This window comes from Tympanuchus pallidicinctus, unplaced genomic scaffold (genome assembly GCF_026119805.1).
Source record: "Tympanuchus pallidicinctus isolate F22 unplaced genomic scaffold, pur_lepc_1.0 scaffold7, whole genome shotgun sequence".
Lineage (NCBI taxonomy): Eukaryota > Metazoa > Chordata > Aves > Galliformes > Phasianidae > Tympanuchus > Tympanuchus pallidicinctus.
The window spans coordinates 23,989,381-24,015,793 of NW_026294791.1; the positions used below are offsets into that span (position 1 = coordinate 23,989,381).

Sequence of the window (26,413 nt, forward strand, 5' to 3'; positions counted from 1 at the left end):
GCCCTCCTCAAACTTGTTCAAACTCCAGGACTATTTAACACGCGTCAGCTTCTTATAAAGTTTCTGTCAAGAAGGATTAGCAGCAGGCTGACAGATCGCTATTACAGCCCCAGTGAACTTTTAATACCTGCCAGTAAGTTCTGCGAGTCCCTTAAATCCTCCTGTGGAAGGTTTGGGACAAAAGGCATGCGTGGCTGCTATGAATGGTTACCTTCACCACTGCCAACATGAAGAAGTAACCCCTGGACGTTCTGGTCTTGTTCATGTATGTGCATAAATGTTTGTGCGCCTTCCGCTGCTACTGCCATCATAATTGAAACAATATCAGCTGAGGGAGGTTCAAGCTGGATAATAGGAAAATATTCTCAGAAAGAGTGGTCATACACTGGTATGAGCTGCCCAGGGTAGTAAAGGAATCACCGTCCCTGGAGGTGTTACAGAACCGTGGAGATGTGGCACTGAGGGATGTGGCGAATGGTGGGGATGTGTTGGGGTTGGACCTGGTGATCTGAAAGATCTTTTCCAACCTTAATGATTCTGTGGTTCTATGAGCGAGGAGGAAATCTTGGTGACTTTCTCTATCCCCCAGCAATGGTGGGGCTGATGTCACTACCTCCATGGTGCTGCAGCTTAAGCTGGGCCTCATCCCTCCTTCAAACCCCACTCCCCTTCTCCCCTCACAGATTTTTTGTCTTCTAAATCCCCATCTCTTGGAAGCGTGGCAATGAGCAGGAAGATATTTACTACACTGGATAGTTTCCATTTGACCCAGCTGTGGAAAAAACTTTGAAACTCCCTTTGCCAAACGTCTCAAAATCAGAGGGCAGAAGTCACCCAATACTTAGTTGAAGGCTCATGAATTTTTACATGCTTAGGACAAAAAACTGGAAGCAGCTTTTGGCCAGAATCTTTGTCCCAGAGTGCATCTGAATGTGTTTCCTTTGGGTTTCTCAAGGTTTTTCCTAATGGGACACACGTCCTCCCAGCAGGTAACTTAAATCCAGAGTTTTATTAGCCTTTTGAAATGCCATCTTTCTGTTGTGCAGCATTGGACAAATTTGTGTAGCTTGGCAGAGATACCATCATTCAACAAGAGGCTGCAGCCCAGCAAGATGTCTTGTCTGGCATGGCCAACGCAGTGCTGCTATTTTGGCCTCCTGCCTGCAGGACGTGCCTCCAGGAACCCAGTGAGAGCTGCAGAGAGGGATGCTGTCACCCTTTTGCTGTGGGCCTGGATGCCCTTGTAGAATTCAGGGGTGATGGGTCTGAATCTGCTGCTACACATAGAGTACTTGAGCATGAATAGAGAATGGGAGCCCTTGGTTTCCCGTTGCTTGTCTCTACCTCAATCTGGGTTAACCTGGGCGGCTGCTCTCCAAGTGTCTTTTTTTTTTAATTGCACAGCCAAATGCTTTTTGGAAAGCCAGGCTATTATCCCCCCAAACAGCCAACTCCAAACCCAGAAGAGAAAGGGGCGAGGGGAGGGAAGGAGCACCAGAAAGGGGCCTTTGAAGTGAGCTGCCCAAACGCGACGTGTGACATCAGAGAGATGGCAGATAGCTGGCAGAACAAGGCTGCCTTTCAGCCTGCCCTGGCCCCGGCCAGTGCACACTTTACACCCCACCTCCCGACGTGGGAGATGAAAGATGCCCCAGGCAGCCTGCCTGACCCCATTGCCTCTGCTATCTCCACTTGATTGCACAGTGTTTTGCTCCAAACAATTCTTCACTGTCTGGGCTGCACAGGTGAATCTCCCAGGTTGGCTGGAGAGCGGGGATGCCGCGCATAGCAGGGCTGCCTGCTCACAGGGTGGTTTCTTAGGGCAGGCATTGTTTGCAGCAGGGCATGGAGGAGTGGTGGGGAGAAATGGATGGGGCAGGAGTGGGCAGCACAGGGACAGGTCAAGCATAAGGAACATCCTTGAGGGCCTCGCAGGGTGGTGAGCAGGCCGATGAGCCCAGCATTGTGTTGGGAGCTGTGGTTTTCACTTCAAGAAGGCAACTGAGATGTGAGAGAAATTGTCTTCTCTGTTTGCTGCCGGGTTCAATGCTTTGTGTCCAAAGCTTGCTGGACTCCTCTCTTGGGGTCGTTGCTTTACAAGGTAGGAAGGAGGATCTCTGCATGCACGTCTGTACTGCAAAAAAGCCCTACTGCACGCACTTTCACACTATGAAGAAGCTCTCTATTAGAGAAGTGGTTCCACCATGAGATACATGATGAGTTTGTGCAGAAAATGAGATATGGTAAACTGACAGCAAATTCAGCATGTGTTCAATGGCTAGGGGGACAGTGGTTCTCAGAGATACCAAAGAGGGACATGGGAATGTTTACACATTTGGGATCGATTCTATTCTATAAGAATTTATGGAAGGAAGGGCTGGATAAGTAAAGGCCACAATGACTGTGTGTGTTGGGGGGCAGGGACTGAGGATCTGTGGACTATTATTTATTTGTTCTCAGTTGATTTGAAGCTTGGATACCCGATGTAAATCATGAAACCACAAACAGGCTCCTTCTGAGTCTGTCTCTGAGCATCTCCCTGTGGTGTCAAGGCCAGATGGGACTTGTCTCCTGGATACCCACTAATGGATCACTCATGTCTCTCTGTAGCACTCCTATGCCCTTCCAGATGTGTTGGGCCAGGTGGGGCAAGCATCCTGCTAGTGAGAGTAAGTACATCGTTTGCTACCACTGTGATAAATCAGAGGGCTGATCATCATCAATTTCTGGTTAGAGAGTGGTGGAAGGGAAGTGGTTCTAGAGCTAGAAGATCAACATCCAGTGAAACTCAACTGTTGCATGCTCTGTAGACGGGCTCAAGAAAGCTCTGAGTGTTCATGTAGGACCAGGGATGTGTATACATATCCTTCCCAGTAGGTTCTTCTTGAGCAAATGGAAACTGAGAGGCCTAGATATGACGAGTGGGGTAGAAGTCAAGGCACTGAAGGGTATTTCAACAGTTGAGCTCTCCTAAGATCTGAGCACCTTTTGACCTCTACAAGAAAGATCAGAGCCAAGTTTTCCCTTGCATTCAGTGACTTGTAAAGACTGAGTGCCCTAAAATCAATGTTACCACTGGGAACATGGAAATTAATTGTGTCAATCTATCACTCATCTTGCCCTATTACGTTCAGTGATTGGAAGTTGCTCTCAAATGCATGAACAAAGTGTCTTCTGTGACAGGTTTCTGCTGGACAAGACATCACAGTGCATGACTGAGTGGTGGGGAGTAAAGAACAGAAGAAAAAGCTGGGTTCAGCACTGGTTTGGGTGGATTTTTTTTAATTTAATTTATTCATTTGTGTGTGTGTGCTCCAAATGCACTTCTTTCCTTGCTTGGGAAAATTCAGGACAATATGACATTAAAATGATAAAGAAAGAACAAGGGAGGTACAAGAGCAGGAAATCAGCAGGTTAACAGAGGAGAGGAAAGTGCACGGAGGAGGTTTGGATCTTTCTTGTGAGCCATCTTAGATCCGTGCTCAGAAATAACACATCAAGATGACCGCTAACCTGCAAATAGACCACAGAGCTAAAGGAGATGTCTTGCATGACTTCTCAGGGGAGGTTCAGGTTGAATGTCAGAAAAAAAAACTTCTCAGAAAGAGTGGTGATGCACTGGCACAGGCTGCCAAAGGAGGTGGGGGGATTACTGTCCCTGGAGCTGTTCAAGGACTGTGGGGATGGAGCACTGAGGAATGTGGTTGGTGGGCATGGTGAGGATGGGTTGGGGTTAGACTCCGTTATCTTGGAGATCTTTCTCACTTTTAATAATTCTATAGTTCTGTGATTCAATGACCTTCTAAAAGCCACTTGGGCCAAGTTCTCTAAAGGTGTGAATGACAGTGGTGTTTTGGGCATTTGTGTATCTCCAGCTACCAAGCTACCCTCTCCAAATCTGGCTGTAGGGAACAAACAGCTTTGCTGGCAATCTCTTTGAGTTTCTCATCTCTACACAGACAGCTAGTTTGGAGGCTGGAGGTGTGGATATCTCAGCCCTGGCTGAGAAACAGCTGGGGCTCCTGATGAGTGCAGGGTGGAGATAATGAGCTAATGGCATGAGGACCTAGCTGGACAGCCATAACAGCTGTAGCAGCTCAGAGCTGATTTGGGGTGAAGTGACTCCACCTGGCTATGGTTATAAGTTCAAAATGATGTCGTGCTGAAGAGCTTCTCTAAAGCAATGCAGGAATTTCAGCTTTATTGTGTATGTAAGATGCCTAAACACCACCATTTTGATCAAGTCAAAGGCTGCTGTTCCCTGGCATCATTTCCACATGCTCCCTGCTGTCTTCTAGCATAAGCCTGAATCTACAAAATGGAGTCAAAGCTGGGGTGAAGGAAGCCATCTATTCAGCGGTGAAACGGGTATGTGAGGTCTGTGTTAGGATAAGTAGGCTGCTGGGCACCAAACTGAAAGCCTCATGCAAACACCTGGATGCAGCCTAGGTAATGCCACAGCTGCTCTGTGCCTTGGTTTCTCTACTTTTCTCCAAAACTCAACTTCTCAAACCATAACACAGTCTCAAGATGCTTGCATTTTGTAGAGACTGCTGGGTGCTGCACACCTAAATAGCTTTATGGCTCCATCCAAGTTTCCACCTTCTGCACCTGGTGCTGGGCAACCCTGTGGCTCTGGGTTTTTCCAGCCCCCAGTGAGCCTTTGCCACAAGGATGGGGCTGCAGCTGTCCCCACCCAAGGGACCTCGGTGGTTGGTGCCACGTGTCCTTTCCCTGCCTCTCCTTCATTAAGGCGCCGATGCCTTCCCAATAACGAGGGGGCTTCTGTTAGACAAAACCTGCCAATTAGTCATTCTGGCTGGGTATAAACGTGGCACTTGAACAGCTGAGGGGACGGCGGGCAGTCCTGCCCCTTCTCACAGCATTGCCAAGCTTGCCATTAACACAATGTGACAACTAATCTCTCTATAGCATCTGACTGAGCAATTTTAATTAATAGCTCTGTACGCCTGCACACACGGCCGCACCCCCTCTGCTGAGCACAGGTACCACATGCCTTCAAATCTCCTTCCCCTGAATTGCAGCCTGTGCTGACAAAAGGAGGAAAAACTGCCACATATGCTCTGGGTTTGGTGTGCTGTTTCCTTTAGGAGATCTTGGTGCAGGGGAAGAAATTGTTATGAGTCGGAAATGAGCTGGAGCTTTCTGTTGAGGAGCGTGGATGGAAAAGATGAGCTCAGGAGGAGAGGTGGGATGCCAGTAGGGTTTGGGGCTCAGAGGGATAATCCCATTCTTTCTCCAGCATCTTGACTCAGTGTTTTGGTGTACCTAATCCAGGTGGTGCTCGGGAGCGGAGAGCAAAAGGGCTGGATGATCTGAGCAGGAAGATGTGACCCAAGGCCATGGAGTTGAGAGACCAAGGGAATGATGAGGGCATGACCCAAAGCCACTGTGTGGGGAGCCCACAGGAGCAGAAACCCCTGCTGATGTTGGTCTGCAGGGCTATCAGAGCCTTCTCAGTCAATAGGTGCTTATGCCATTCTACTGGACAAGACATTTCTGGCTGGGAACATTCAGCCAGCCTGGAAGTGTTCATTATGGATAAATATGGGGGTTTGTTCTTTTTCTTCTTATGGAGTAAGGTGTCTCCCCTTGGGAAGATGAGAGCTGTGCAGGGCACTGGGGTAGTGACAAGGACATGGTCTCCTGGACCTGCTGACCATGCAGCCCTTCATCCCTCTGCCTTGCTCCTTGCTGGTGCCTCCTGGCTATGGTCCATTGATCCCTCTGAGGCATCCCTGGGGCAGTTACCATCAAAGCATGCCTCTGCCTTGCTCTTGCAATAAATCATCCTGCATGCGGTAGGGCTGGGGCTGCCCCAAAGCACCCTCTGTCCCTGAGATAACTAGTGACCCCATTTTGGGAGGGTAATGGTAGGATGTCATCCTTATCTTAGGGGGGGGGTCACCTGGCTGTTCTGTGCAAGGGAGATCACTCAGCAAAGAAATCTGCCTTGGACAAGCAGCTGGGATGGGCATCTCCACCCTGAGATGGAGCCCAGAAATAGAGAGGGGGGTTGGTGTGTGAGCCCCCAGCCCGGCAGCGGCTTGTGGCCACGGCCGTGCCCCATCTGCCCGCACGGCAGCGCTGCGGGGAGCTAATGAGAAGCAAGGTGAGAGGCAGGAGACGCGCTGACAACTCTCTGGCTCCGCAAGCTGCGGACGGCAGAAGGACGGCATCTGCCCCCCCACATCCCCCGCCCCGCCACCCCTGCCGGCATCTCCAGCCTCATAATGAGGTTATTACCGGCCCGCTGCTTGACGGCCGGCACCAGCATCCCTCGTCCTCGCCCCAATTCCCACTTGTGGCTGTGGGATGGAAAGGTTCTCCCTACCCTTGCTTTTGGCACAGGGGTGTGATGGCTCTGACCTTGCTGGTAGAGGAGATCGTGCTCATGCGTGCTGCCCTGTCCATTGCCTTCGTTATCTTGTGAGTGCTCCTGGCTGGGTTTGGTGGTGGGAGAGGTCTCAGAGATAATTAAGTTCCTACAAGTTCGGTGATAATAGACAGGAGCTGGAGAGAGGCAGGAGGGCTCAAACTGGAGAGCTCATGCCTGCTCATTCTGCAGGCAGGGCTTACTCTGAACACGGGAGATGGTGCTGAGCTGGGGGGGTCTGCTTGGGAAAGAATGGGGTCTCTTAAGGATGAAGAGTCTGGTCTGTGCTCACAGCCTGCAGTGCAGGATTGCTGCTGCAGGGCACCAGGGACACTTTTGGAGGGATAAAGCACAACCACTGTGCCATGGGTGTCCTGGGGCATTGGGTGTCCGTTCCCTGTGAGCACGTTGCCAGGAGAGGTGGTGGATGCCTGGTCTGTGCAAGCTGGCTGGGGCTCTGAGCTGTAGGTGTCCCTGTTCATTGCAGGGGAGTTGAACCAGCTGGCCTTTAAGAGTCCCTTCCAACTCAAACAATTCTATGCAGTGCTGCCCATAGCAGTGCAGGCACTGTGCTGCTCGTGTGTCAGGTTTTGTCCCTTCCACCATTACTATGCTAACTTGGAGCCTGAGGAAGAAACAATGCTGGCACTAACCTGGCACTGTGCAGCTCAAGACAGCTCACCCTTCTCCACCCCAATGCAAGGATTGGAAAGGGACATGGGAGCAAAGCTGCCTCATCCCTAATTAATGACCTGAGTGGGGTGGGTGCAGAGACCCAGGGTCTGCCCCCGTGCGGGTATCAGCAACACGGCTCTGTTCCTTTAGCTGCATCATCCCTGCAGAGTGGTGGGTGACTGCAGCAGGGCGCCGTGCAGCTGAGTGGTTGCATCTAGTGGTTGGTAGCCCAGCCACGGCAAGGGTGGGAGCTCGGTAGGTGATCTTTAAGGTCCATTCCACCGAATCCTATGATCTCTGCTCAATCTCGGCTCGTCGCTGCGATGAGCCCGAGTCCTTCCTCTCTGCGGGCCGGGCTCTCCCTCTGCTGGCGGAGCCCCGAACGGCAGGGATAGGGGCGCAGGGGTCGGGCTGCCCGGTGGCAAACTTTGCCTAACCCAACAAGTCAAAGGAGGGAGATCCCAATGCCATCCACTTTCCAGCCTGATTCTTCCCTGCGATGGGTTTTGCACGGATTGCTCTGAATTTGGCACCTCTGGTTTCAGCCTCCCACGTATGATCCTTTCCCTCTATTGCACTGTGTGTTGTTGTTAAGAAAAGCCCAGACGTTTCTGCAGCTGAAGGTGCTGCAGAGGGCTGTAGGTCTAAGAAAACACTCCAGTTTAAAACTGGGAGCTATTTCCAACTGGAGCTTTCCATTAGACAAAATGTCTGTTCAAGGTTTGTGGGCTTGAAACCATAGGATAGAGAAGATAATCATGTCCAAGGAGAGAGGGGAGATGATGTATGTCCCTACAATTTTCCCCATCCAAAATGGTTGTGCAGCCTCAGAGCAAGATCAATTTTACAGAAATGCATGGGACACCTCACCCTGGTGGCAGGACCTGGAGGGGTGGCACAGAGCTCAGCACCATGTTGCAATGGGAACCCTTATGGAATGATACCAAAAACAACACAAAAATAGCAATGGCAGGTGGGATTTTTTTCCCCTTTCAGATATTCTATGGAGGTTCATCTCTTCTGCTCTACACTTTGGGAGAAAAGTCCCTGCAGAATGACAAAGGCTCATCAATGCTGCAGAACGGTTTGGTCCTTTCTGGAATAAATCTGGTTGTTTGCTGAAGTGGGGTTGGGAGTTGGGTGTGACATGGGGTAAGGAAAGTTTCTGCAAGTGTCTGTCTCTTAATTAATATTAATATCTCTCCAGCTTTTTATCTTTGCTTTAAATAAAAGAAATCCAGCCATGGCAGAGTTCCCACTGCATTAAGAAACTCACTAAAGCTCAGTGATGGATGCTTCTGGAGATGGCTCTCATTAATGTCTAATCCTTCCCATCAGCCCCACTTGTCCCTGACACTTTGAGCTCGTTAACCATTTTTGCAGCACGTTTCAGGGGGATTTGAGTTGTACTGGTTTGGGTTTCGAACAGGAAAGGCGTGGAATAGAGTCTCTGGTTTGGGTGGGATGAGTAGCTCCATCCATCCAGCCATCGCAGGTCACTGAAAGAGGCTCATCCACATGAGCCAGCACAGCATGAAGGAGCTTTAGGGGATGAGTAGTTCCTGGTCCTCCTGGGGGAGAAAGAGGACCCAAAACTGGGACAGATATGCTTAGAGGGCAGCCAGCCACTGGAATGGCCTGCCCATCCTTGGAGGTGTGGCCTTGGTACTAAGGGCCATGGGTTGGTGATGGGGGACTCTGTAGGTTGGGCTGATGGTTGGATATGGTGAACTTGAAAGGCTTTCCCAAGCTAGATGGGACTTAGAGCTCCTTACCCAGGGATGTGGTGCAGCCACTCTGCTTGGAAGTGCTCAAAGGAAAAGCAGATGCCACGCTGAGTGATGTGGTCTGAGTGGTCACAGGTGTGGCTTGGTGGTTGAACTAGGTGATCTTAGAGGTCTTTCCAGCCTTGATGATGCTGTGATCCCATGTATTAGCTGCATGCATCTGTGTTTGCAATGAGAGCGTTGGGCTTAAGCACATCTTGTGGCCCAATCTTGTGTTGAGGCTTCGAAGTAGGTGGATGGGAAGTGTTGCAGAGTAAATAAGCAAAGCCCTTCCTTTATGTGCAGCCGCTTCTGTCTACTTTCCACTAGAGGCTGCTGGAGCCACACACAACAGTGCCACCAGCCCCAAAGCAGTGTCGGTACCAGCACTCAGCCTGCCATGGAAGCCCCCTCTTTGTGGTCCGTCCTCCCCTGAGCTGAATGTAAACCCTGTATTTTGGGGTATTCTGTGAGCAGAGAACAAAACCCCTTCTGCTGCTCACACAGCTCTTCAGCCCCGAGGACAGATGTCTGCAGTGCTGGGGGAAGAGTAAACTGCTTTCAGCTGCTTGTTCTCACAAAAGAGGAATTGGGTGGGAGTTCAGTGGTTTAAGGGTGTGTTTGCTGGAAATAATGTGATTTTTTTTATTATTTTTTTTATTTTTTTAGAGGAAGGAGTGTATTGTACAGGGCAGCCACTGGTGGGGAGTTGCAATAACCTTGCAAAGTGAGGAGAGAAATAAGGTCAGGAGGAGAAGGGATTATCTGCCTTCCCTGCTCCCAAAGGTATTGGAGCCCTGACTTTTAATAATAGCGAGGAAAGAGGCAGACTTTGTGCTTACCCAGAGGAAAAGGCCCACGTAGCACAAAGTGTAAAGTAGAAAAAAAACTGCTCTTATCTCACTTCACCTTCCCCATGCAGGCAGCCATGGCAGGGGATGCAGTTTCTGCCCCACGCCTGCCCAGGGCCTGCAGCTGTGGGTCAGATTCCAGATGGTGCTGGGGATACCTTGTGGCACCATCCTGGCTGGTGATGGGGACAAAGGCATTGACAGCTATGAGGGGTTGGCCGTTGGGGCAGGGGTAGAGTTGGGGCCACCGTGGTGACCAGGATTTGTATGGGATCAGCAACTGTGTCCCCAAATGGACTAGGATGGAGCTGGAGGGGCTCCTGCCATGTTATCCTCTTCACTCAGGTCTTCTGGTCACCAAGTATCAGTCCTGTAAGGTCTGACCAATGCCAGCAACCACCTTGGTGAACTGGGCAGGAGGAGGGCAATGTGTTGAGTGAAATGAGCTTTTTTGTGGCACGTACTCATGGCCGCCTGCTTATGACACCTTTCTAGGTTCCATTCCTCTGCAGGGCTAAGCCTTGAAACAACACTCAGATACTCTCCAAAAGGAGCTGTTGATTTCCCCAGCCATTCTCCATGGCGTGGGTGGTGTTGGAGGGCAGTGGAGCTCTCTCTGCCCGGTGGGATGCCAAGGAGCTTTGACAGATGGGAGACTGTTAATATTGAACACATCATTACGCTGGCCACAGCCTCAATTCCTTCTGCAGCAATGTGTAAGGAGGGCATCAATATTAAGGTGAGTTACTAAATGTATCCTAAAGGTGAACTGAAAGGCATTTCAGAGGCTCCCATCCTGGTTTCGGAATGGTTTTGAGTGGTGGCTGCAGGCAGTGGGGCTGGAAAACTGGTTTGGGTACTGGGGTGAAGGTGGGGATCTGACTGCTCCCAGTGGGAATGTTGAGTTTTCTTTTTTGATGAAGGAAAGGAAATAATTTCTCTCTATCAAAAATGAATGAAAACTTGAAAAATCTCGAGCAGGTTTATTTATTACCTCATCTATTAAAATAGCCACATATCTATTCAAGTGTGGGGGCTGCAATTTATTTTACCTTTTCCATGAGTCACAGAACATCTTTTTTTAATTATTTTTTTTATTTTTTTATTTATTCCCAAGGGAATAATATTGCTGAGTTTCTCCCAAGGTGAAACCATGCTGCAGGGCAATGCCTTCCATGGGGCAATCAGCTAGGGCTGCTCCAAGGACACCAGCAGACCCTGCACTGAAGCTGTCTGCTAGCACTATGTTCTCAAATATTGTCCCACCAGCACCGTTCTCCATCTTTCCCCTGCTTGGCTGCACAAATTTAGGCGTTTGTGCCTGGATTTCTCTGTTTTTGGACAAGAGAGCACTATGTGCTGGATCTTTGTAGCCAAACTCATGCTGTGCATACACTGGGCCCAGCGTGAGGGCTGATGGATTTGTGCTGGAAGGAGCCACACTTACCTGTTCTTACACCAGTTGCCAAAATAATCCAAGCCCATGAGTAGAACCCCCCCCCCCTTGGTTTTTGTTGTGTGAGACACAGGCAGATTTATAGTAATAGAATCATTATGGTTGGAAAGGACCTCTAATATCACTAAGTCCAACCGTCATTTACTGCATACAACATCTTATTTACAAGTTACCCATAATACTGCAAATACTATTTGCTGGGTTGGACGTTATTGCATATTGTTATGGCTTTTTCTACGAATAGCAAGCACCAGTTCTGAGCTGTGAGCACAGAGCCTTTTCTCATAACACGGGGCTGCCTTTGACTTTTTGCTGTCTTTTTTTCCTCAGCGTGGCTCACGCCAGGAACAGCTTCAGCTGCACCCCCAAGAGACCATTTCCCTTGGGAGCCCCTTGCCAGCCCCCGCACCGCACCCGAGAAAAAGCTTTATTTATACTCATTTAGCTGCTTGCCTTTTACATAATTGCAATCATTAACCTTCTCGCTTAATGAAGAACATGCCCAGGGGCTGGTGGACCCCTCCTGGGCCGCGCCGTGGGTTGCTGCCCATTGCAATGAGTAGGCCAGCTGAGACATTCTTGGGAGGTGGCCTCAGGAGTGGGGCCCCAAACCTGCTCCGCATCCCAGTGCTGCCAGCAACGGGACTTTGCCTCACGGTGCCCATGGGGACGGCGGGGCTGGCTCTGGCATCTCGTCTTGGCAGAGAAGTCATCCGCGCTGACCACGGGGAGGGCTTTTTGCCCGCCAGGTCCCACTTTGCTCCCCTATATTTAGCCCGTTATGAATATGGAATAGCATTGAAAATGATTCACATAGACATCCCTCTGTCCAGCCGAATAACGTCAACGCTGGTCGCAGGGAAGGCAGCGCTTGCCCTGACAGAGGCCCCCGTGCTGGGCAACACAAAGCCACACTGGTGGCTGTGCAGAGCCCACCCCTGGGATGCTTGGGGTGCCGTGGGGACCCAAGGGGCACAAGCACTCTTGACTGTTGTCCAAGGTCCCAGCTGGCTGGGGCAGGACCTGAACGGAGCTCAGCTGTGCGCCCATCTCTGGGGGCAAGGCCGTCCGTGGCCACACACTGCATTGTGTGGAGATGTGGAGCTCAAGCTTTAAACCTATACATTGCCCATGGGTGTACTGAGTTGGGCAAGATGGTCTGTGTTTGGATCTGGTGATCTCAGTGGTTTTTTCCAACCTGAATGACTCTGTAATTCTATGCTCACCATAGTGCTTGGCTGGGGAGCTCATATCTCGCCCAACAGCGTTTGAGTGCCTTCTGTCCACATTCTCCTGCCCCTGTTGCCTGTGGGGTTGGGGCATCCCACTGGCTAGGGATTCTGTCCCCAGGAATCATCAAATCATTAAGGTTGGAAAGATCACTAAGGTTATCTAGTCCAACCATCAGCCTGTTCCTCCCTGTGTCCCTCAGTGCCACTTCTTTATTGTTCTTGAATGCCTCCAGGGATGGCGACTCCACCACTTACCTGAGAGGTATTCCTTGGGACAGTCCTCAGTGGGAGCTTGGTAGCACTGGGACCATTACAGTAGCTTGGTGTCCCCATGCTCCCAGCAGAGACAGGCAACAGTGACAAGGGTCATCAGCTTGGGACAGATGGCCAAGCATTTGATATGGCTTGGTAGTACTGCTTCCATTGTTGCCCTGTCCCAAAGCCAGGCAGGGTGGAGGGTGAGTCCTGCCCCCAGCAGAGACCCACAGCCCCTCCAGCTCCATTTTGTTGCACTGGGATTTGAAAAGCATTTGTGCAAAAGCTTTTGGGCATTGCAGGAAAGAGGGAAGCAGCTTTATCTGAGCCGTTAATGAAATGTCATTTGTGATTCACATCCACGGGCATCACGTGGTGACAGCCCCCAGTTGTGCCAGCTCGGGGGGGCTTTTTATGGGTGGGGGGAAAGGTTTTGCAGCACTGTGATGTGGCAGGGGCCAGAGTAGCCCTCTTCTACTCCCTCTGTGCTGAAAGCAGCTCCTGCCCTGACGGTGACTCTGCCCATGGTGATAGGGGTGTGGTTTTTCTATCCCCTCTTCCTTTGCCTGTGCTGGAGGTCGAGGCAGAGGACGGACCACCCCAAACCTTCCTGTGCAAGAGGAGCGCAGCCAGCCTGCAAAATTTGCACCTCTGCAAGGCGAGAGCTCTGGCTCTCATTTGCATTTTTAATTAGCTGGGATCTGCAAGCACCTCTGGGCTCCCTGCCCTTGCCAGGGTGCTTGTGAATAGGGTTGACTTTGTAGAGATGGAACATTTCAGGGGCGCGTGGGGACCTGAGAACATGGAGATAACTTCCAATGCCCAGGACAAGGTGTGTGGACCATCATTTGTCATCCTTGTGCCCATCGGGCTCCTTCCTCCCACCCCTCCTCCTCCATCTCACCCCTGTATCAGCTCTGACGCTTTATTATCCCACTCCTGTGTCCCTCTAAAGCCATTAAAGCTCAAGCTCATTAGCAATAATTAACGGGTATAGCACACATTCCCAGTGGATCTTCCTGCAGGTTGGGTTGCTCTGTTTGTCCCAGCCTTCATGTCCCCCAAGGAGGGCAGTGCCATCCCTATGCCCCATCCCCATTGTGCCACCACTGTCCCCTGCTCACACAGGGCTCTGCCTGCAGCTCCTGTGAAATATTTCCCTACAAATCAGAATTACCCCAAAGAGTGATGGGCTGGCAGGAGAGACCCACTCCCGTTGATGGAGGCCGTAAGTTACAGACTCCCTGTGAACTGGAGAAAACATAACAATCACCTTTTATAGGCGAAACTTCCCGCAATATATTAAATTCTCCAGCAAACAGACACGGGCTTTACGGCCAACTATAACTTTAATGCCTCCCAACCACTCGGATATTTTGGAGGGGTTATGGATAACCGGGAGTGCTGCACCTTGCCCTGTGCCAGGAGATGGCTGGGATGAGGATGGGGACATTCACCAGCATGTGTGCCACCCCCAGCCCAGGCTTTTTAGGGCCATTTCCTCGGTGGAGCCCACTGAGACCTGGCATTTCTGCGCTGGGAGCTGGGATGAGCAGTTATTAGAAGGAAACAGCTGGGAGCAAGATGATATTTAAACTGGTATTAGGAGAGCACCGTGGTAGGGAGATAATGCCTGGGGCGGTTTTGCAGCACCGGTGCCGAGGGGCTGCTGCAGCCAGCGATACAGTTAATTTGCAGCCGGAGCTGGAGGCTGGCCTGCACTGATATTGCTGTGTTATTTAGAAGAGAAAGGTCAGGCCGGAGATTGAATAATCATTGACAAGAAACCCACAGGGGAGCGCGGGCAGCGACGCCAGGAGAGCTCGGGCATCCTTGTGCTGGTAGGGATTTTGGCTGACATCCTGCATCCCCTATCGCACGTTGCACACCCTGCATCCCGCGGCCCACAGCCCATATCCCTCGCAGTGCATCCATCCTGCATCCCATCCTGCAAATCCTGCATCCCGCATCCTGCAGCTCGCATCCCATCCTGCACTGCATCCTGCATCCCATATCTTATCCTGCATCCCACATCCTGCATCCCACCCTGCTTCCCAAATCCCACTAGCCCTGCTCCGGAACGCCTGGCACTGGGCAATCACAGCCCCTGGGGGTCACACTGAGCCTCCCCTCAGCCATCAGCACCAGTGCAGGGCCGCCAGAAGCCCCTGCCCTGGGTCAGAGCTGTCCTTAGCAGGCATGAGGATGGGGCTGTACCTCACTCTGGGCACCCAAATCTCTTCCCTCCAGCTCCCACCTTTCACTCCCAAAAAATACACCAGGATTGGTTTAAAGATTTTTTTTTTTTTTTTTTTTTGCAACAAAAGAAACTATTTATTTGGAATATGCATTACCAGTACAAATCAGGAAACTGTAAAACCTACACCTTGTTAGTATCGTCATAGAACATAAAAGTCTCAATTGGGATCAGAAAGACAGAGGCCTTTTTCTTTACAGAAGCAGAAAAGCTTAAAGTTTCAAAACCAGGTCGGAACAGAGTTTTTTTTTTTCTTTCTTTCTTTTTTTTTTTTTTTTTTTTTTCCTTTAATATTTGGAATCCATTAAGAAAAGAGGGGGAAAAAAAAAAAAAAAAAAAAAAAAAGATGGGGGAAAAAAAAAGAGAAAAGAAAAAGCAACTCAGAACAACAGCATCGTCTTTACAAGGGAAGAAAGGGCTCTGCGAGGAGAACAAAAAAAAGCAAACCAACAAAACCAACCCCCCAGGCAACATCTGATTTACATCATCTGAATAATAATAATAATAATAATAATAATAAAGGTGTATGAAAACAGAAGGACTCCAGGAAACCTCGGGAGTAAAAAGAACGCCCCGAAACCTACACCGTTCAGTGATGTGAGAAGCTCAGGTGTTTTGGGGGGGCAGAGTGGGGAAAACCATCTTTGAAGAAGAGATTTCTTCTCCATGAGCCCCATCTGCAGCCATGCAATGATGGGAGACTGATGAGGGTGCTTTGGCTGCATCCCCTCCCTCATCCCTTGCTCCTTCCCAGGGCCCTGCGGCTTGGTGACGCCTGTAAGATCCATCCTCACCCAACACTCAAGGTGGATGGAGGCCATGGGGGTTGGCACCTCCATTGCTTCCCATCCCTTAATCTTGGGTCGAGTTGGGTCAACCGGTGCCTCCAAGACTGGCTCTGGAGTAGATGCATGGAGTGACGGTGAGGGAAGGATGTAGGGCAGAGAATAAGGGCACTGAAGCCCACAGTTCAAGCCTGGGGGAGAATCCATGGCTTCCTATCCCTTCTGTACAGCTCAACACTGCACATCACCCTAAGGCATCGGAACTGCAGGCTCAGAGCTGCGTCCTCACTTCCCATTGGGGCATCTACTCCCCAAACCCCAAAGCGGTTGCCAAAAGCTCTTGTGTGGCCAAACAGGTGGAGAAACCATGGAGAAGAGAAGGACCCCCCCTCCCCGCACACCCCTCCCCAAACCACCTCCAGCACTTCTCACATCATTTGGATCCCAGCTCTGAAGCCAAAAGGAGGGGAAAGCTGCAAGGCCATCATCTCAGACAGGTCAAAAGAAAGTCATCATCAAAGACCCCCCCCCACCCCCCCAGATAACGCCAAAGGAAAAAAAAAAAACAAAATTCTTTTTAAAAAAGGAATTTCTGGGTCTCAACGTTAAGAAACATAAAGTATTAGAATGTACCTATTAATGCTCACTATTCCAACCATCTTTTTTTTTTTTTCCTTTAAAGTTTTACAAAATGAATTACCGTCACTTTTTTAAACATTGTGTAATAAGAAATGAGTGTGCACAACTCTACACTTTTCTAGCATTCTGGAACTAATTCACAAATGCGAGAAAACTAAAAAAGAAAAAAGAAAAAAAAAAAAGAAAAAAAAAGGGAAAAACAAACAAAACAAAACAAAACAAAAGAAGATGAATGTAGGTAGTCTGATGTTATAAACTATACAGGAATGAAGCGCTTGTTGCCACAGGAAGAGCAGGGATGGACCTTCCCCTGCTCCACTTTGCGTGCTAAAAGGGCCATTTTTTATTCTTTTATTATAAACACTATTAAATTCAGACTGCGTTTTTGGTTCTGGTTTTTTTTTTTTTTTTTTTTTCTTTCTTTTTTTTTTTTCCTTTATCTGAATATACAAGAACATTCATTATCAAATGTTCGTTATCATCAATACTACAAAGAACGAGACACAAATCGCAAGAAACAATGGAAAATGTTAATAAAGCTGAAAGAGTCGTCGAGTTTTGTTGTTTGTTTGTTTTTTTTTTTTTCCCGTGGGTTTTTTTTTTTTTTCATTTTTATTTTTTTTTCCCGAGTTTCTGCAGTGTTTTGTTTGTTGGATGTTTGTGTGGTTTTTGTTTGTTTGTTTCGTTTTGTTTTTTTTCTTTTTGTGGGGGATTTTTTTTTTTTGGTATCGAAGTCAGGTTTTTTTTGTTTGTTTGTTTTTTTGTTTTTTTTTCTGGGCAGAGAAAAGAGAAAAAAAAAAAAATTAAAAATAATTAAAAGAAAATAACCACAACACGTTTTTGGGTAGAGGGACGGGCGGAGAGGGGATAAAACCATTTTAAAAAAAGCACAGACGTAAGGAGTGCGACCGACAACGCGACCCAGAGGGACGAACCTGAGGGTGCCAAGTACCGTGGAGGAGTGAGCGCGGTGCCGTCCTCGGGGCTGTCCTTGCCTGGGACCAACTCGCTCCTGGCCCTCTGCATTTCGTGCCCTGAAGCGAAGCGTGGCAGAGGCAGCCCTTCGCCTCGGGTGCTGTATGCGCTGCCTGCAGCCCGGCCCTCTCCGACTGAGGCGGCGCGGAGTCTCTCCTTTGGGCTGAACCTTTCAGGATTTGGGGCATTCGCTGCCTTTTGTTAGCGGTGGGAGGCGCGCTCATCCCGTCACCAATCAGAAGAACGGACCACAGAATCTGCCGGTCACCGACTGCACACTCGGGAGCCCCTATGGAAAGCCACGGCCCCACGGCCACCCCCGAGGCACCGCGAGCTGCTGGCACCAGGCTGTGGGCCACCCAGCAGAGGGGTGGAAATGTTTCTGGCAGAGCTTTAACGTGAATTGTTTGCTCTGCATCAGCCAGATTTTCAGCTTAAAGGAGCCAATGCTGGTGTGGACAGAGTGCGAGCCGTGGACGGTGAGCTGAGGTTGGGAGGCCTTAAGGTTTGTTGCCAGGTGCCCCACGCTGCCGACCGAACAAATTGCTGCCCATCACCCATGACAAGAGGCAGTGGGTGTCACTGCAATTCCCTCCTGCTGCCCAGAATCCCGTTGCAGCAGGACGAAGTTCTGTTTCCACCCATCACCAGCTGTTCCTAAAGCAGATGGGAAATGCTGGGCAGAAGACCCCACAGTATCTCCCAAGACTTTAGATGCCACTTCTCAGAGTAACTCCAAGCCACGGCAGAAGGACAAACCCCAAAGGGACGTCCACTCACCTTGCAGAGCTTCACCCTCAAGCAAAGCCACTGTATGACCCACTTCCAAAGGCACTCAGAGTGCACCTAGCCTGTGGGGTCCCATGCACCAGGCAACAGTTTGGGGATGCAGAGGGGGCCACCAACCCTTTCACCAAGAAACTCACATTCTCCTTTCCCTCTGCAGCTGGTGGACCTGCAGGGGGAAGCATGAGCTAACACCGTGCAATGCTCTCTGCAGAACTATCTGCTGCTGGCCTCCCTAAGTGAGAAAACTGCTCGCGTTCCATCCATCATTACTTGACCACATAAAGCACCGTGGCCGTGCTCAGCACTTTGGTTACCAGCAGTGACCCACCTGCCTCTGCTTATTGCCCTCCCCACCAGCACTGCAGAACGGTGGCCACAAGGGATGCTGGCAGGGTTCCACCTCTCGGCACCAATGCATTTGGGAGCTGCGGCAGAGCAGGGCTGGGAGAAGAACAAGCAGTGCTGTCTGGGGGCTGGCAGTGGGTTGGTTGGTACCTCCATTAAGCAGTGGGGAGCCCCCGGCTCCGGCTCCTACATACATACAGCAGGGTTGCACCACCTGCCCTCCAGCCCACAGTGCACGGGGATGGCTCCTGGGGCACAGCATGGGTGCACTCAGTGTCCAGAGCAGCCGAGGTGAGGGTGCAGCAGGGCAGAGGGCTGCCGAGACCATTTCCTACGGAGAGGTAGCGAGAGAGGAACAGGGTGAGCGGGGCTGCTTGGTGGAGAAGGAGCGAGACCCGACCGAGGTATGGTTTTGGCTCAGTGCGAGGCCATGCACTGCTTTTGGTTCGGTTGGTGTGGCGGTGGTTGTTTTTTGCTTTTCCTCCTTAAAATCCTTCTAGCTGTCAAAATACCCTTCAGTGGGGAGGTAGGGGAAGGGAGGTGTTGTGGCGGCGGCAAGGGGGGGGGGGAGAGCGGCTTCTACCCAGAAAAGAAAGGGAAGAGAGTATAAAGAAGTGTCCAGATTGGCTGAAAAAAGCATCCCGACGAAGAGAAGAGAAGAGAAGGAGTCTTCTTGTGTGTGCTGATTGGTTTCACCTCCAGTCTGACTGCTGCGGTGTTAGGAGAGGCCCCCTCCCCTCCCGCCCCGCCGGGGCCGGATCAGCCAGGGATGCAATTTGCTGGGAGATCAGTTGGAGGTATCAGAGTGAACGCTGCCAGGGCCTTCTGTGGGGGAGGTCACCGACGATGGGGTAGTAGCGTCTTGCCAACCTCCATTAGCCTGCAGGGATAGAGATGGGCAGCTGTCAGTCATAGCAAAACGGAACCCCACTGCAATGTCTCTGCCCACCCCAGGTCTCCATTTGCATAATGGAGTGGTTTTAGGGATGGAGGGCAAGGATCCCCTGCTCTGTCACCTCATCCCATTGTGGACACTCAAAGAACAAGAACAGCTCAGGATAGCACTGATGAAAAAACAGCGGGATTTGATAATTTCAAGCCTTCACAGAAATTCTGCTCTTTAAAATAAGTATGGGTTAATAAGTGTGAAACCCCAAACTCTGTCTGTTTTTCACACTACAATAGGATGCTTCCCAATAGAAGAGGAAAATAGCAAACAACTAAACAAGCTTGGTTTTTGAACTTGAAACCCCTTTGTGGAACTCCACCTGGACCCAAGCGCTATGAAAACGCAGAATAAGTGCTGCACACCAGCACACAAGGGACCTATGAGTGCAACTTGTCCACACTCCCCAGCTTCCTCAGGCTCAGTGTGTTGCACATCCATCCTGGAGCTCCCACTTGCACCATATACACCAATCCTGACACTGCCCCAATGTCCTGCAGTGCTGTCCTACCACAGCCGGCAGCAGAGCAGCCCACCCAGAGGTGCAGCTGAGCATCCTCCTCATCCAAGAGGTCACATAGCAAAGGCAGGCAATGTTTTCCTCCCACAGTCAATGGGTGCTTTCCCACCTAAAGACCCAGATCTCTGCAGGGCAGAGCTGGCCCCCGGCTGCCATGCACGATAGCTCACGGAAGCTGCTTTTCTCTGGCTGCCGACCCCTTTGGAGAGGAGCAGATGTTGCCCCCACCTCCCCTGCTCACTCTGACATTGATTCAGTGCTCGGCTAATTAATCCACCCTGACTCCTGCCTGTGCTGAGCCAGCAGCAGCAGCCATCCCGCTTTGGATGTGCCCAGTCTGCTCTGCCTGCTCTGGCCATCCCTACGCCTCCTGCTCTAGGACATCCATCGCTGGGCCCAACGGTCCCACATGGGACCTCATGGGAGGGGGACACAGGGATGTCTGGGAGACATACGGCCTTACCCACAACCCCACATGCGCCCACTGCGTCCCCACTGCACATCCTGCTTCCCAGGACGCAGCACCCACCCTTCTCCACGTCTTGGTCCACTGCAAGAGGCAGCAATTACCGTAGATTATCAGCCCCAAAATGACAGGCCGCGGAGAGAGAGACACGGAGCCAACTCCGCCGCCCAGAGACTGGCATATTCAAGTACACTTAGGACATTAATAGCAATTTACGTGCCATCAGTGAGAGAGAGCCACAATAGCGGCGCTGGCAGCCTCTTATTACGAAGCCTGTTATTTGTTGGAGTTACAAGCTATAATCACAACAGAAACTTTCAAAACCCTTATCTTCCGTGACGCACCAAATCTATTTCAGAGCCGTAATTGCTATGTCACCGGAGAGTTTGCTGCTTAATGCACTCAGATGCCATTTAGTGTTTGCAGGGTCATTACAGTGAGCAGAAGGGGGGAGAGGCAGTGGGGGCTGCTCGGAGCAGGGCTCGGTCCCTATTGTGTTGACTATTTTTAGAGGCTTTTTCATGCTTGTCGTGGCTGAGAGGAGCGAGGGGGAGAACATCTTGCAGACAATGGCTGCCCTCTCTCCCTGTACCCCCAAAACGCTGGGCAGCCCTTCTGGCCTCAAGACTGGGAGCCAACCTTCACTTCTGGCAGAAAAGGTGGTTCTGTGCCATGACTGTCACCTCAATCCCACGTAGTGGGAAGAAGAGATGCTGCTGGGCAGGTGCTGACCTCTGCTCCAACGGGTTTGGCCTTGAAGATACCCCACACATCACAGTCTCACATTCTCCCAGCAAGAGTAGCCCCAAACTACAGCCCAAGTGGTGGACAAGAGGGGGCCTTGTGAGGAGCCCTGCACACAGCTCTGACTTCTGCAGGGGAGGGACACAGCCAGACATGCAGCAATAGTCTCCAGGATGTCTCTTCAAATGTCACCTTCTGATGCCAGAGCACTGCCGTGGCCTTGGTGGTTGTCCAAGCGTAGAGCCAGGGTGATGGATTGCTGAAGTAACTGAGTTTGGGGCCGGTTTCTGCAGGTCTCACAGCATTTTTCCTCCAGCAAATCAGGCTGGCTCCCAGCCCGGCCTCCTGCATGGGGCTGATTTTCTGCCAGTTCTTCAAGGAGCTTGCAGCTTTGCACGAAGCCTGTCACCACATCCCACTGTACGTGGCCAAATCCTTGTTCCACTAGCAATGGGCCAGGAAGTCAGTTCAGCCTCCCAACAAACCAGACACTGTGTCTGACAGAGGGGAACAGGCTTCAAAGAGCCTGCAGCGTGGAGAGGTGCTGGCAGAGAGTTGCCCAGAGCTGTGGGTGCCCCCATCCCTGATGGTGCCCCAGGGCAGGTTGGATGTGCCCCCGGGCAGCCTGCCTCACATGAACAAGAAGGCCTCACCTCCTACAGCCAGCAGGGCCACTGAAAGTCCTCACTCCCAGCTGGCAGGCGTGGATGTACAACCACTGTGCAATGGGGCACCACCATCACAATGACAAACATTGCTGTGTAAATAGGCAGAACAGCATTTTTAAATCAAAACTCCTCCACACTGACCAATTTTAAAAATAGCCTCCCGTGTTAGACTTTGCAATGATTTATAAACTAGCCTGCTCCGTTTTCCTCATTAGAGGGTTAGGGATGGAGGGCACAAAGGGCAGAAGGAAAGGAGGAGCCAGGTGTCCAAAAAGAAATTTCTGACAGGACTTTTCTTTAAGATGACTATAAACCACTAATTAATTAGCAGACTGATCAGAGTCATTGCAGCAACCCAGCCTGCATTAACACAGTGTTTACAGGCAGATCCACGGGAGCAAGTACACAGCTCCCTGTGCACATGGTAAGGAGGACACATACAGGGACATCCTCCTTCTAGATGTGGTCAATGAGAACTTGAGTCCTAACCCACCAAGGCCAAAAGAGACCTTGTGGGGATGCCCAACACCGTCTCCACCTAGATGTGAGGTCGGCTGTTTTCGCTCTGCCTCAGCTATCGCTGCAGGTCACAGAGATCCAGTGGCAGGGACATGGCTGATCATCCTGCTAACGATGCACAGACAGTGCCGGGCGGGCTGTCAGCCGCTGAGCAGCTGCAACCAGCAAGACAGGCTCACAGAAGAACCACGGAGGAAATTGGGCTCTGGGTGTATTTCTGTCCTCAGCTGTCACGACGTGCACGCGTTTAAAAATTCATCTTCCACCAAGGAAGGCGAGCCCTGTGCACTGTCTCCCCTGCCAAGCTTTACAGCGGTGGAGCTGGGCAACCTGCTGCTGCCTTCCCAGACCTGACGGGCTCCAGGGATGAGTTAACCTCAGCCCCGTGCAGAGATCTTTGTGACAGGGCTCTTGACTCGGTTTCGGCTCATCTCCTTCCAGCAGCTCCCAGGGATGCTCGGCTTAGGCAGGGATTGCAGCTCTCCGCGTTGCTGGCAGCTTTCCTCTGCATCCCGCTTCATTTCTGCACCATTAAAGGGGTTGAGGAGAGGCAGGGAAAACGTGCCCACTGCTCTGGCTATGAGACAGCCCCTGCCTATATGGACCAACACCAGCACCTATGGGACCCAGCACCAGCACATCCCAGAAGGCAGCCATGCTGCAGGGATGGCAGATCACTCAGCTGGGGGCTGCCAAACGCTTTGGGATCTGCATGGATGAGAAGACATGATATCACAAGCAAAGGGTCTGGGGAAAGAACGGCAACCCAGAAGTGTTTCCTAAACCTTCTAATCTCTTCTAGACTGGCTCCAGATACTATTGGGGAAACACGCTACCTAGATAAGGAGTCTCCCCCGAACTGGGTGGATTGCTTACACACTTGCCTCCCTGCCTGTGCCTGTCTCTGACCCTCATCCTTCATAAGCCTGAACCTTTTTAAGCAACTTTGGGTTCCCGCCCTCCTTGAAACTGTCCAACACCACATGCCACTCATCTTGGGTCACTATTTGGGAAGCTGCTGCCATCAGCTCATCAACTCCCAGTGCTGCTCCCATTATGACCACCACTGGCTGCCAGAAATACCAGTCCATCCACTGATGTCCTATTTGGCTTACAAGTTTGCACTCCTCCTTTCTTCTCCCCTCTCCTCTTGTCCCCCTCCCTGCCTTGTAATCCCCATCAGCAACCCTCCCCCCAAATTTTGGCTTAACCCAGCCCACTGTTATTTTCCAAGCCAACTGCAACCATAATCAGCTCAGCCTCTTTCCTTGGGGGTATTTTAATTTATACAAAAGTATCATCTCTTATCATGATCAGCCTCCGATTCATTTACTCTTCAAGTATTAAAAAGCCAGAAAGGGAATAAATTCAGCGCACAGAGAAATTAATGCGGAACGATAGGCTCTTTCATGTGGCATTTCCAAGCACCGTTTTTGCAACGGGCTTATGTAATGAGACATAATTATCTGCACATGTTCAATTACATTACTTCACAAATCCTCCCTGGCTCTGCCTCGTGACGTCAAGCTGCCTGCTAAGCCCCGGCACCCGGTGGAGCGGGGAGCGCAGCCCCCATTTGGCAGCCCCTTCCTCCTCCACCCCCGGGGTCTCCCCATGTCCGTGGCGGTCTTTCAGACACCAACGGCCCCAAGTTGGTCAGATGCAAGGTGCCAAATGGCAAAGACTCCTTGGAGAGCGGTCTCCTTGGAGGGTGAAGGGACTCACAGGGAGATGCGGCAGGGCGAGGTGCCCCGTGGTTGGCAGCTGAGGCCATGTTCTCCCGTCCCTGAATGAAAGGCAGAGGCAGGGAAGGGCTGGAGGCTGTGAGGAAGCTCTTTTAATGCCTCCTCATGTATCACGTCTCCATCTCAGCGCCTTTGTTTCAAACTGACAGGAAGCCACAGACGCTGGCTGGCAGAGCTGGAGCTCCCTGGGCATCCCTTGGCCGCCTCGCTGCAGGCGGCATTTTGCTGGAGCAGCCCATGCTGCCACTGGCCCAAGCCCAAAACCAAGGTTGGGCCTGACCCCCTCTCCCCAAGGACAATACTCTCTCAGTCTTCCAGTCAGCAACATAGGCAGCAAAACAGAACATGGCACCCACCGCTTCCCTGCACAGCCCAAGACTGCCCCACCTCAACCTTCATCCTCCTCATCACCCAACGGGATTATGGTGCACACTGACCACAGGCCACAGCCATCCTCCTCCCCTCGCCAGCCTGGCCACCACCACCACCACCACCACCCACTCCAGGAGCACAGCCTCCTTTTCCAGGCTGCCCTCTTCTCCCAGCTTGCTGTCACCGCCGCTGAGATGGTGGACGATTGATCTGAGAAATGAAGTTGGATTGCTGTCCCGAATCTACACTCGGTTCTCCTTGTGTGTGTCTGATCGATTTCACCCTGTACGACACAGCTTGTCGCTACGAATTTTCATGCTAGTCAGAACCCGCCAGCGCACCCAAGAACAAGGAGAAGATGCTCCAAAGCCCTCCCTCCCCCTCGCATCCTCCCCCAGTTCGGTTGGGCGAGGTTTTCTTGGGTTGCGCTTGTTTTTTTTCCCCTTTTCCTTCTATTTATGACCATTACCGCCGTCAACCCCATCATTGCTGTGCTTTCAGTCCCCTCCCGCCCGCCCAGCCCGGCTTCAGATGCCGGCCAGGGTTGGGTTATTTTTAGGTGGCCGCTGCAGGATGCTGCCATCAGCCTCATCGGCGTGGAGCCATCTCTGGGTTAGGGTGCTCGTGGTGACATTCCCCACCGCGGTTACGCGAGGTGTCACCTGTTTAGCAGTTCCTCTCAGCCGAACGCATGTGGCCGCAGGTGCCACGCGAACGCTGATCGGCTCTGACAGTCCTAGACGCCAGCTGCCTGCACAGAGCCTGCCCAGTCGCCACTTTTTTCGTGGGCAAAGCTCTGCCGTTGGCGTGACCGATACAGAAGCAATAAACTAGGTGACCGTAAAAGCAAAGACAAGTCCTACTAAGTGGCATTCTGAGCCCTATGGCTTTGAAATAATTGGTAGTGAGAGAACAAAAATGAAAGGGAGGGAAAAAAATAAAACAAGAACCCAAGCCTATTTTTTTTTTCTTACACTGATGCCCTGCGGACTATACATCTGACTTGCTGCGAGTCCGTCACTGTATCCTCCTGTCTGGCTGATAACATGGCGAAGGGTATCCACCTAAACAGACCAACGACAACAAAGACACAAATTAGAATGAATGAAAGGTTAGTGGGCAAAGCCGCTTCGGTTCATCTTTGGCACAGTAGAACAAATAAACAGTAACAGCACTAATAAAGGTACGTATTTAAAGAGGGGGGGGGAAAGAACCGTGGTTGGACTCATGGTGAGAGTCAAGTCGCAGGAGCGCTCCCTTGCCTCCCCGATGGCCCACCCCCGTCACACTCTTGGTGGCCCCAAGCCCTTGAACACCAAGAGCAGAGAGGGAGAACAGTGTGGCAAGCACAAGCTGGCACCTCCTGGGGCACATCGCTGGGGCCAACTTCAGCATTGTGCCCAAGGACCCAGTCTTACTCATCCCCTTCCACCCTTTGAGCTCACATCAGTGGAAGGAGATCTTTGGAGCTGGGTGAAGACAGCTTCTCCTTCCATTTTGGAGGGCCCAGAGAATATACCTACCATGGCAAGGCACCGTCAGCTCTCCTCTATGTGCCTCGCTCCTCTCCCTTTACTGCTCAGCCCAGACCCCGGCAGCAGTACGCACAGTGATGTGCATCTCTGTGTCCAGCACTGCAAGGGGAGTGACTTGGGCTTTAGAAAGCTCTCCTTGCCCAATGTGAACATGTCAGACTGGCTGTCATCTCTCAACACAGAGCCTTAGACACCAGAGAGAAGACTCATGGCATATCTGGACATCAGGTAGGAAGGGGAAGATCTAAGTGAGCTATTGGCTATTTAAAATTCTTTCTTCTTCAAGCATAGGTTGATGTTTCAGTAACGCTGCTCAAAGCTCCCTCACTCTGTCCTGCTGGTGTGTACATGGGCAGTGTGAGTGCCTGCGCTTTGGGATTATGGGGAGACCATGAGGGGTGACTTTTAGTTAAAAAAAAAAGTAAAAAAAAAAAAAAAACCCTAACTGTGTATTTGAACATTTCTCGCCTTGCAGC

General features: G+C 51.1%; 1 protein-coding gene across 4 annotated transcripts in view; it reads right to left on the reverse strand.

Annotated features, from left to right (window-relative positions):
• Positions 1–18,858: 18,858 nt before the first annotated feature.
• The window catches only part of PBX1 (PBX homeobox 1), a 105,823-nt gene continuing 98,268 nt past the window's right edge, over positions 18,859–26,413 (reverse strand). For 3 of the 4 annotated variants that reach the window (XM_052665643.1, XM_052665645.1, XM_052665644.1), the window contains 2 exons: positions 25,377–25,466; positions 18,859–19,302 (listed from right to left, as the gene is read on the reverse strand). In XM_052665643.1, coding sequence (XP_052521603.1) covers positions 19,210–19,302; positions 25,377–25,466 — 183 coding nt within the window. In that variant the 3' untranslated portion in view covers positions 18,859–19,209. The remainder of the gene's footprint in view (positions 19,303–25,376; positions 25,467–26,413) is intronic. The other variant, XM_052665646.1, reaches the window with a different exon arrangement.